We start from the raw sequence: 12,862 nt of genomic DNA, 5'->3' as shown, positions 1-12,862 counted from the left end.
GGAGGGAAAGGAGTTCTCATATCCTATAGAACTCCACTAGAAATTTATGCATGTAAGTGTAAATACATTCACATGTTCTATATATAGTTTTTTTTCCATAGGAATGGAGTAATTCAGAAAAATATTTAAATATGAGCCAGTTCTGACTAAACAGTATTTTAAGAAATTAATTAAAAACTATTTATAAAACATATTTCCACAGGAGGAAGAAGAACCTTTGCCTACTAAGAAGTGGCCAACTGTGGATGCCTCCTATTATGGTGGTCGAGGGGTTGGAGGAATTAAAAGAATGGAGGTTGGTATCCTAAAAAAAATAGAAGCTGCTAATCTGGAGTATGTATTCCTAGGACTATTAAGCCATGGTAACTCTCCTTTTCACAATTCAATATTATAATATCATCCGTGTGTGCTTAACACTGGGTCTTTTCTGGATACATTTTTTTTCTATGGAATCATCCTAGCCACTGCAAAGCTGGCCTAGAAGAACTGGTTTCTTTAGTCAAAGGATTGCATTGATAAGACCTCTGAATTCTAAGGGACAAAACAAAACTAGGGTTTTTCTTATTTTGGAAAAAATTACTGCATAGAACGTCAATTTTGAAGAAGCCAGCCACTTCAAGTTGCAACAATGTTCTTCTTTGTAAAGATCCGATAGTAATCTACTATTTGAGAAGAAAATGTTAAAATATTCAATAACATGGATCTGACCTTGTCACAAATATAGAGAAAGCACATTTAATACTTTGTTAGTTGCCACTTATGAACTATTGTAATTGATGTTATATATCATTTATAGAATGCATTGAACTTTCGGACTAGCCCAAAGTGTTGATTAACATTGAACTTTAATATTATATCTTAAAAATCAAATAAGGTTTTCTTATCACCATGAACTATTTTTTCAAAGTGATATATTTTTTAGTAATAAGCAATTATTACCAGCACTGAGCTCTTAACAACAGTATAAACAGGCCTGCATCCCATCCCAAGGAGCAATTCAAGGAATTTTTTTCATGAACACATTGACTTTATTATTAAATCCTGGCGTTCCTTCCTTATTAGTTATAATTTTCCTTTCCAATTAGAATGTGTTTTATGCATTTTACCATTGTTGCACATGTTTCCTATTGTCATATCTGCTTTGTGCCAGCAAAAATTGATAACCTAATGAACAACCCCATAATTATTGCAGTTTTCTTCTTTTATACGTTACAATAAAATTCAGATTCCCGAGGAGAGTTTCCCTTTTCAGAATAAATTTTGTTCTCCTTCAGAAAAAAGCCCAGACATACTGAACATGGTTGTCATTCCCAAAGTGTTTAGATAGGTCATCTGACAGTGATCCTTACTTTTCTGGACCACATTAGATTTTGAAACATTGGACATTTTCCCTGAGAGCTTGCCCTTTATTGTTGAAATATCCTCTGAGACGGATACCTCATTGCTAATTATCCGTGGTTAAAGGCAATTGCTAGATGCAGTTAAGTTGGTCTTTGGAGAAGTTATTCCATGTGTTTTTGTGTGCTAGAAACTGAGAATCGCAAACAATATAAGAGAACATGGCTAGGCAAGTTCTTGTTGCTTGACACGGAAGGTTATTTTCCTTTCTTACCTTTGTTGTGTCATTCTAGACAGGGAAGGGTGGGAAGAAAGTATATAGGATGTTCCCATATGTATAAAACATACACTTTTAAATAAAGCTGTTACAATCAAATATCCAAATATGATCTGTAGCAACTTATTTTTAGTTGATTTCACCTCATTCCAAAATGTGTGTGTAAAAAGATCTGTATAACAGGGGAAAAAAAGACTTGATAGGATATACCAAAAATGTGAGTAGGTTTCTCTGGATGGAAAATTTTCAATCTATGCTATATATTTACTTACTTTTTAAATGTATTTGAGCATGTAGTAGTTCATATTCAGAATAATAAGCTTAATACCATTTTGAAATTCACTCATGTAAAATACTGCATGATAATAAAGTAAGGATATTAGTATGTGAGCCGTAATTGAATAAATAATAATCTTGCTTAAAAAAACTAGGAATATGTCAGATTTTTGTTAGTTCAATATTCCAGTGTTCCAAAGATTGAGGTCTCTTTCTAAAGGAAAGGAAATGTGTGAGTGAGATCCTGAATGGGTCCTGAGTTAAAAGGAACATTATTGGTTTATATTTATGAGAACCAAGAGCACACACACATCCCTAACTAAGCGATAGTTCAAGTTTCAAGAGTTATTAACTCTTAATATGTGAAATTATGTTGCCCACCCATCCTTTTCAGTTGAACAAAATTTGTGACCAAAAACCTCAGCTAACTTGTAATAAATCTGGGTCCATTTTAGTTTTGGATAATTTTGACTACCTTGCATGAAGTATTCCATCAATAAGATGGAAATAAGAATGAGAATGAAGAAAAAGATGGAAAAGCAAGTGTGGATGTTACAAAGGGGAAACACAATACAGGTTGAGTATCCCTTACCTGAAATGATTGGAGCTAAAAGTGTTTTAGATTTTGGATTTTTTTCAGAGTTCAAGATATTTGCACATACTTAATGTGATATCTTGGGGAGGGGACCCAAGTTTAAACATGCAAGTTATTTTTGTTTGATATATACCTTATACACATAAGAGGAATATGTTTGACATACTCCTTATATACGCATAAGAATAATATGTGTATAAGGTGTATGTCAAACATAAATGAATTTAAAATATGCAATAAATACACAAACATAATGCACAAGCATAAATGCATGTTATGCTTATATATTTTGTAAACAAAATATACAAACATAAATGAATTTTAAAATAGCACAATGTTTTAAAAAAATTTTGTGCATGAAACAAAGTATTGACTGTGACTCAACAGATGAGGTCAGGTGTGGAGTTTTCCTCTTATGCTGCTAAGTGGCACTCCGAGGGTTTCAGGTTTTAGAGCATTTTGAATTTTAGATTTTTGAACTATATGCAACCTGTATATAAAGATACACAATAACAATTGAACTGAGAATTAAGCATCATCAAACACTTTCAAACATGAATTTATTTAAATGTGGAGAGGGAAAATAGAAAACCACAATGTTTCATTTATCTGCTTATTTGTTAAGAAATCTGGAGTGGATGATGGGGAGTTCTCATTATGTTGCCCTGGCTGGTCTTGAACCCCTGAGCTCAAGCGATTCTCTCTATTCTCTCATGTAGCTCGGGCTACAGGCAGGTGCCGCCATGCAAACAAAATTTGTTTTAAAAGCATGCTTATTAAAACCTGGAAGGTACTTCTCTCTCTCTCTCTCTCTCTCTCTCTCTCTCTCTTTTTTTTAAAAAGCTCGTAAACTAGGAAAAGTAAAGGAATTATAGAAATTATGAGCACATGTGAATTACAGAACACATTTTTATAGCTAAGGTTATTTTAAGCCAGTATAGGGATTTTTACCTAGAATATTTTTTCTTCCTTCTTCTTTAAATTAAATATTTAAACACTATGGTAATGGGAATTTTTAGAAAGCTGGAACTGAGATGATGTTAATAACAGCTGTTAGCACAACTGATCCACAATACCTAATGACTTCAAATGTGTGTTTCTGCCAATTCAGTATGAAACTGTTTTTGTTTCTTTTCTCGATTCTGAAATTGCTCCTCAATGATATAACCTCCTAGTCATCCAAATATGCTCTGGAAATTATGGAATTTTATTGCTTATAATGAAAGCCAAGTGGAGTTGGAAGAATTTAGCTATCAAGCTTACACTTATTTTTTTTCCCATAATAAAGCCCGATATATTAATTCTGCCAAGGCTTCCTTCAGCAGTCTATTCTTGTTATTCTTTTGTCCTTTTTAACTGTCTCAATGTGGTCAAACTAAAATATTAAAATTTATGCATACATACACATACACATATATATGTTTATTTAATTGCTTTTAAGAGTTTGAAAACTCAAATAATTTCTAGTTTCAGACTTCGAGTAAGTGAGAATTGTTTGTGGTGGTGTTCGTGGTGGTAATGATGTTAATGATGATTAAATAGCTCCCTCATGAACTAAAACTAACGTATTTATTTAATGAATCTTTTTTAGACCTCAGCAACTACATTTCTCAAGTACAGTCATTTGATAGTCTAGTACCTAGAAATGCCACGTTGGGTCAGAACTCTAGTTTAACTAGCTTCATTTATATTTTTTTAAATCTGAGAATAGTGCCAGTGAAACTTGAAAGAAGAATATGATTATCATGACCTTTGCAATATCAATATGGGGAGCTGTCTATGCTAAACCCTATCATTTCTGAATGGATCTAAATTGTACCTACTTCTTTTTCTACCCTGAATGACTTCTCTAAGTTAGGACATTTGTGTCTTTACTTAATTGTGTATCTTTTTTTTTTTTTTTCCTTAACATGGAGCCTGTACAACTACAAGGGTATGTGTCCTGATTTTAGAGTTTTTAGTACAATTTAGCTGTATCTGAATATTTTATAAGTGTTAGTTTATCTAGGTGATGACACTGTGATTGGAAAGAGAAGGTCATTTCTCTGGAAAGAAAGCCAACTATCTAGCTCTAAAGGTTTAATGGTGTTTAAAACAATTTTAACAACCTCATAAAAAAATTCTAGTATCATTGATCACACTGAAAGATATAGATACATTTTAATGACTCAACAGGGCCCACTTGAAATTGAAAGCCCATTCTAAAATTGTAGTAAAAAAAGGTAAAAACACCTAAGTAAGCCTTATCAAAAAGACTGAATAGTTCTTTCCATGGATAGTAACCTTCTCTATCCCTACCCACTAATTCAGATCATTAAAATGCTTTAGGAAGTCTTAGGATTTTTTTTTTTCTTTTTAGAAATCACTTAACTCTGGTGTGTTATAGTGTGCCCTGGGTAGGTCTTAGTATAGGTTTTTAGAGCTTCACTTCTCTGACCTTGCCCATCTTTGGTCATGTCCTTGGTTTTTGTAGGACTTTCCACTACTCCTGGTTGGACAAGCTCTTCTCCAGGGGCTGCATCCTATTTACATGCCCAGTTTGATTCAAATTTAGCTCTTAATTTCTGCCTATTGAAAAATAAATCAATCATTTGATCATATGGTTTTTCAATGTCAAGATTTTTCAGAGGAGGAAATTTGCTATAATTTGTGGAATTCTCTACTGTTCCTGAACTTTTCGTTTCAAAGCAGTCTTTTCAGATTTGTCCTCCTCAATGAAAAAATCATATGCCACACAACCATACTTGGATGAACTTGGGAACTAAAGGCTGAACACTACATTACAAAGTAGAACTCAAAAGTAAAGAAAACTCATATATAATTATTTTACTTTCAAAAACTAAATGTTCAGATTATACTTTTTGCCTTAAACAAATGTGATGAAAAGTTTGGCAAAAGCAACTCTTTTGTATAAAATACATTTGTAAAATTCAAACCCATTTGAAACTTATTAACCCATTTCTATCCATGTTCAAATCCATGCCCCGTCACTTACTAGCTGTTTGGCTTTGGGCACATCACTTAACCTCCTTGTGCCTCATCTGGAAAGAATAAAATGTAGTCTCTATCTCACTGCATTTTTGTATGGATTCAATGCAGACTGACACATAGTAATCACTCAGTAAATGCTAACTTTCATCATTTTCATATAGTTCTTCCAGTGTCATCACTACATATGGGTATGTGTTTAGCTAGCAGGGGAGCAAACCAAATTAGAGAACAGGATTATACACTGTCATGCATTTCATATGTAAACCGCAAATGGACTCTTTATTTAAAACTATGGAAAAGTGATTGCTTCAAATTTAGTTGGCTTCAGATTTTTGCAAAGGGTCTTTTTGTGTTTTTGGATCTTAGTATTAAATACAGTAAGGAGTGGTGAGAAACCTATTCAGCCTCAGAAGAGGAGAAATTAGGAATTAGGATACCTGCTCATCTTCTTTTTTTACTCTGAGATGTGAACTAAAGGACCAGAGACTCAATAAGAGCCTGTTCCTCTAGGACACTTTATGTCTTATAACAGTACTCTCCCTTTGTTTTACAGGTACGTTGGGGTGATAAAGGATCTACTGAGGAAGGTGCAAGGCTAGAGAAAGCCAAAAATGCTGTGGTGAAGATTCCTGAAGAAACAGAGGAACCCATCAGGCCTAGACCACCACGACCTAAACCCACACACCAGGCTCCACAGACAAAATGGTACACGCCAATTAAGGTACGTGTCCAAATTTTGTGTAATTTAACTCAGAACTTCTGGAGACATTGTAACATTTTTAGTACCACGTCTCGCCAACTAGTTTAAAGAGGGTAGATCAAATTGCAGACGTTCATTGTACACTCTTAGCAGCTGAATACTTTCTTGGCAAAAAGAACCTCCAGGTTTTTATTACTTACTAGTTTACCTTATGAAAGAAATGAGGGTAAAGAAGATTTTATTTTCTTCGTTTTACGTCTTCATTTATTCAGTACATAGAGATTGAGTACGTTCTCTGGGAATTCACAAGTCTCATTTTCCCTTAGGGTCGTCTTGATGCTCTCTGGGCTTTGTTGAGGCGGCAGTATGACCGGGTTTCTTTGATGCGACCTCAGGAAGGAGATGAGGTTTGTATATGGGAATGTATTGAGAAAGAGCTAACTGCTTGGGTCAGTATAATGAAGGCAGGGAAATAGTAATAAAAAATGATTTTAAAGCCCTATTGAACTTGAGGAAGGAAATACTGTCAAGTATAGATTTCTATTACGTAGAGTTTTCTATAAAGTACCTGTTGTTAGAATGCATCTTCAAACTACATTTTTACACCATTCCTTTTTCAAGTAATTCTTTACAATTCTGGTCGTTTGTACACATACTTTAATAAGCACAATCATTGCATCAGCCCTTGACTTTGAAGACACAATGTTCCAACAGACTGGAATTTAGTAGCTGAAGTCCTTCTCTAGCATTTAGTAGCATTTAGTAACAATAAGGCCTAGGGCAAAGGCCTCAGAATCTGTTTTATAGGTATAAGTATGTTCCCTGCCTTCAACAGTTGATGTTATCGAATTTCTTGACTATTATGTAAAAGTGTCTTTAAAGTTATAAAGCATTATAAAAATCTGTGATGGTGATAAACATACACACACATACACACATATGTATATGTATATATTTTTCCCCATCAGGAAAGTCTGTCTGAAGCTATATTTTTGTTTGGAAATGTGGCTACAATTCCTCTAGTTCTGTAATTTCTGTCATATACTAGTACTATTTTCCACCGTATTGATGTAAGAAAAATTGATTAAAACCTTTTCCTATGTAACAATGGTTAGGTTTGGTTCAGAGACAGTACAGTTCATAACAGTAGTGATGCAGCGCAGGTGAGCCCCAAAATTGAAGCTCAGTCTGGGAGAGTTCTTAACTTCACCTAAGAAGGAATCTGATGCAGGGCAGGAGGGTTCCCACATTGAAGCTTAGCCCCGGAAGTTTCCTGGCTTCATCCAGAAAAGAATTCAAGGGTGAGCCAGAGGTGTTAGCAACTTTTGTTGAAGCGACAGTGCATAGCAGCAGTTAGCAACTTTTGTTGAAGCGACAGTGCATAGCAGCAGCGGAGGTACTACTCCTTGCAGAACAGGGCTACCCTATAGGCAGTGTGCCCAGAGGAGCAGCTCAGAAGCAGTTCTGTAGTCACATTGATACCCACTTTTAATTATATGAAAATTAAGGGGTGGATCATGCAGACATTTCTAGAAAAGGTGTGACAACTTCTGGGTCATTGGGTCGTTGTCATGGAAAGTGGTGGTAACTTCTGGGCGTTGCCATGGCAATGGCAAACTGACATGGCACCCTCGTCAGTGTGTCTTATGGGAAAGTGTTTTCACCCCGTCCCTGTTTTAGTTAATCATCAATTAGGTCTGGTGTCCAAGCCTCACCTCCAGAATCCAGTACTGCCTCCTACCTCAGTAGAATTGTTTCATTGTGTGTCAACATGATCATTCCTCTGTTTTAACAAGGGAATAAACTTCATGAACTTCAGCTTCAGGGGATTTTTTAAAAATCAAATTTGAGAAAATTTATTTCTGGAATTTTCCCAACAGATCATCATTTACTGTTTGCTAAGACCGTAAGTAGAGAGAACTAGTTGGTTTATAAAGCAGCCTCTTTCATTATCCAATCACTGTGGTTCTTCATAAAAAGTTTTCACATAATGCCATTTGTATCTTTTAAAATTCATCTGTGATCCGGAGTTCTGTTCTGGAACAACATGTACTAACTCTTCTTCCTCTTCTACATGCTACACTTTAACTTCATGTGTTTTAAAATTGTTTTCATGCATCATCTTAGTTTTTATTCCCCAGGGTAGACACTAGTTTATTTGTTCAATAATTTTCACCTTATTAAGTGCTGGATATTGAGCTAACATTGAATATATACTAGCCAACAAAAACAGACAGTGGTCTCAGCTCTCTTGCTAATACTTTATATTTTCTTTTAACTGTCCTGATTGCAGTTTAGTTTATAGTCTTTCATTATTCCTATTAATTTTGATTCAATTCAATAATTTTTGGATTATAAATATGTACAAGCAATGACATCAGGTGATATCGAAGGGTAGAAACAAACAGCAGCCTCTGCCCTTAAGAAACCTAAACTTTGTTTGGGAAACAAGACATGTGCAAAAATAAGATTTATTCTGGAATGTGTTCTGGGTACTCTTGAGTGAATAGAAAAATAAAAACTAGCTCTCCCTAAGGAGAGATTAGGGAAAGCTTCTTCAAAAATATAGGTGCTCTGCCTTTGAATATAGGTAGGAAATAGCTAGAATGAACATTTCCTTAGATGTGGCATCATGAGCAAAGTCACTGAGGCAGTGATTCGTGGTTTGCTAGATAATCTGGGATTCGGAAGTGAAAACCAGAAAGATTCACTGGGAATAGAAAAGAAGAAATGTGAGTTTTGATAAATTGGTATGCTTAGTTTTTAAAATGATGCATTATAGTCATTCATTCAACAAATATTTACGTAGTGCCTAACTCAGGTATTCTGTTAGATACTAAATGGATTTAACATTCTTCTTAAATTATAATGCTGTAATATTTCAAATGTTGCCCCAGCAGGTGAAATTATTTATTTTTTCATGTTTGAAGAATAATACTTCCCTTTCCATTATTTTGACCAAGATTTTCTTCCTTCTTCTTTACTTTTCTTTTTTTAATCGATATGGTCACACTTTTGTCTAAGATAAGTCCAAAGCCTTTTTTCTAACTCTTGAGGTCATATTATTTCAAAATTCAGGATTTTTCTGATTTTAGGAATTGATATAGTCTATGTATCAAATATTATGTAAAGCATCATTTCGTAATCATATTATTCAGACATTTTTCTATTATATTTTAATATATATGAATTATAAAATTCATTGCTTCCAAATGAATTTTGGTGACAAATGTAGGATAAAACTTTCAGCTTTGAAAGATTCTGAACCTCAGAGGTATTGATAAAATATAGTTGACATTTATTTTGTGAGGTTAACTAAAACCCCACTTTTTCTACTCTACATCTATGCTATTTATGCTTTTGAAAAATTTGTTTTTCCTTAAGTGCAGGACTTCAGACTTAGTAAACATCAGTTGTTGATTCAATTAATTGATTTGTTTTTTTATTAGATACATATTATGATTCTATGTGTGCCTGATGCAGTCTGAGTTAATCTTTTATCGTCATACCTATTCTTTTTAGTTTTAGTGCTTCTGATGGTTTCTTACCTGCAAATTTTTATTTCAAGCCAATGTTGAAACCTCAGTGTGGCATCCCATGAGAGCCTTTCCTCACAGATGGATGCTGCACAGTTAAGTGACATTACTATGTTAAAGCTAGGAACCTACCCAACAGTACAAATTCAGTTTACTACATGATTTACAAGGATATTTAATAAATTTTGTTAAATTCCTTGCTGAATTTAAGGTATAAGTGTATCTATCTATTCACCCATCCATCCAACCAAACCCAACCACATATTCTTCACTCAGGAAAATCAGGTAAGCTTGGCATGACTTGATGATTTGCTGTTTTGCCTTTATGTTTCTTGCTAGTTTTTCTTTATAATATTTATTATTTTGTTTTAGACTGAGGTTTTGTGTCAAGTCTGTAGTTATCAGCATATGACCTTTACCTTTTAGACAACTTGAGATATCTTCGCCCCCACCTCCTGCAACATTTTTATTCCCCAGCTTTCCATTTTCAACGTTTCACAAAAAATTATTAAGAATATCTGAATGTGTCCAGGTGTGGTGGCTCACACCTGTAATCCCAGCACTTTGGGAGGCCAAGGCAGGTGGATCACTTGAGGCCAGGAGTTGGAGACTAGCCTGGCCAACATGGTGAAACCCTGTCTCTACCAAAACATACAAAAATTAGCCAGGCGTGGTGGGGCACACCTGTAGTCCCAGCTACTAAGGAGGCTGAGGTAGAAGAATCACTTGAACCCAGGAGGTGAAGTTTGCAGTAGTGAGCTGAGATCGCACCACTGTTCTCCAGCCGGGGAAACAGAGGGACACCCTGTCTCAAAAAAAAAAAAAAAAAAAAAAAAAATCTGAATTTATGTCAACTTCACATCAACCAGGTCTTCTTTATTTCATAAAATTAACTCCCATTTAAATTCCCTATCCCACACACATATAAACCTTAACCTACATCTTTCCAGAGATTAGATCATAAAAATACACAGCAAGAATTATTCCACTACTTTAGTGAAATAGCTTTCTGTACATTATTAGGATAATTGAAGGGCCCAACATTTTTTAAGTTTACAGTATGTATTAAGAAATCATACTGTTTTGATTTCACTGTCTCTAAAGTGCTATCATACCTCCCTTCTTCCCCACCTCCCTTTTTCCCTCCCTCCTTTCCTTCCTTCCTACTTCTTTTTTCTCTGTTTCTTCTTAAATACATTTATTTCCACTATGCTTTCACTTTGTTTTGACAATTTCTTATACTAGTTTATATATTTTTATATGTTAATTTTCAGCTGGCTTCTTGTGAACAAATGAAGCCTTCAGTTGCCCTATTCTTATAGTCACCAGCACAGTAAATATCTTTATTGACAAAGGCAACTGTTTGACTCTGTGATACTTATGCCAGAAAGAATCTGCAGTAATCATAGGGCACTTAATCATGGTAAATATTTCAGTGAATTTTAAGTCTCTAAAATAATGCAAACATAAAAATATTATTATCCAAAAGGTAATATTTAATTATTTGTTTAAATAAAATTATATTTGCATGGGGCAGTGATGTAATCTGTATTGAGACTCTAATATCCTACAAATTTTATTTCTATTTTGTAGAAAGAGCACATAATATTTCTTAAATTTCAGTTCTTTTTTGCTTTAGAGTTCTCTTTCATTTGGGAACTTACAGTAATTTACCTATTCAGAAAATAATGACCCAGAGGCAGGAAGAGTATCAGGAATTCAGAGTATATTTGGCACAGCTAATTTTGATGCATGATATTAAAATAGGATGATCTGCTTTGGTAATGCTTTATGCATGAGAAGACATCCATAGCTCACCATTACCTTCTACTTACTGTGGTTGGTTGGTAAAAAATTAAAGTTACTAAACCTTATGGTTTTTACCAATTTAGTTTATATAGATGTGGTTTATCTCATGGAATTACATGGACTAAAGAAAATTAAAATTTAGGGAACTACAATGCCCAAGTGGTAGTATCCTCTACTTCTCTGGCTGTTCTTTGAATAACTGCCTATCCATCTACATTTATATTTGCTTGAAGAAAGGAGAAAATGAATTGACCTCAGAGTAGTGTGTGTGTGTGTGTGTGTGTGTCTGTCTGTCTAAGTCCTAGCATAATCATTCATTGAATGAGAAAAATTAGTCCTGGAGTTCTTTTGTTAGCTTTAAATAATCACACACACCTATGATTGGGCTCTAAACAAGGGTGAAATCCTATTATTTGCAAACTTACATCCCTAATGTCAATCACAATCTGATTAAATGAAAAACATTGAGCTTAGACCAATTCATGAAAGATTTTATATTTTTAAGAGATGTCCATTGCCCTTTGAAAATGTATATCACTTTTATATCAACAAATCTATCTTCTCAACAAATTATCTGATATTGGGAATATTAGGAAATTTGTAAATAACATTGTATCAGCTTAGATTAGATACACTGATTCCCTCTAAAAGAATTGTCTCTGCATCGCAAAAAGTTCACTGGAACAAATGTTATTGTCTGTTAAAGTCAATTCTTTTAAAAATAAACTTTCTTACCAACATATAAATTGGTGAATATATTTTGCAAATAATTTTATCTTCCTGTGTTTTCTGTGCTCATAATGGTTAGTGTGTGTATATATGCATAATATTTACTTTTGATTATGCTTCTTATGAAGTATTTGTACAGGTATACAAGTTCCATGTATGTGATTATAAAGGAATTTGTACACTTTAGAAATCAGGAAGACTAAACAATTTTTTAAGTTAGAAATGGATGTAGCTTGATGTGTATTGTCAAGAAGTAAATGAGAATCCTTTCTCATATCTGATTTTTAAAGGAAGTGATAGTGACTAAAAAAAGGCAAAACAAACTTCATGCCACTTGAGAGACAATAAAACACAGTTGTTTTCAGGTTGTGGCTAATGGTTCTAAGTAACACTACCTCTGCCTAGTCAACAGCATGTTTTCTACCTAGGAAAACAATCTTGTCATTTATTTATAATTGTTTACTGCAGATTCTGCCTCTGGAGACTCAGGTTTAGTTGTATAAACAAATCAGCGTTCCTAGAATTCAACCCAGAATCACGCACATTTACTATGTAAGTCCCGTCACGGTGAATTTCTAGCCAAATGCGCCCCTTTTATGGCTCGGAGGTCG

General features: G+C 34.2%; 1 protein-coding gene across 1 annotated transcript in view; it reads left to right on the top strand.

The window, feature by feature from the left end:
* The window catches only part of ANTXR2 (ANTXR cell adhesion molecule 2), a 153,830-nt gene that overhangs the window by 87,151 nt on the left and 53,817 nt on the right, over positions 1–12,862 (top strand). Inside the window, exons 14-16 of the mRNA XM_007999005.3 lie at positions 203–295; positions 6,031–6,198; positions 6,504–6,584. Coding sequence (XP_007997196.3) covers positions 203–295; positions 6,031–6,198; positions 6,504–6,584 — 342 coding nt within the window. The remainder of the gene's footprint in view (positions 1–202; positions 296–6,030; positions 6,199–6,503; positions 6,585–12,862) is intronic.

The sequence above is a fragment of the Chlorocebus sabaeus genome, chromosome 7 (assembly GCF_047675955.1).
Source record: "Chlorocebus sabaeus isolate Y175 chromosome 7, mChlSab1.0.hap1, whole genome shotgun sequence".
Lineage (NCBI taxonomy): Eukaryota > Metazoa > Chordata > Mammalia > Primates > Cercopithecidae > Chlorocebus > Chlorocebus sabaeus.
The sequence above is the reverse complement of the archived record's forward strand: the minus strand, read 5'-3'. Positions and strand labels throughout refer to the sequence as shown.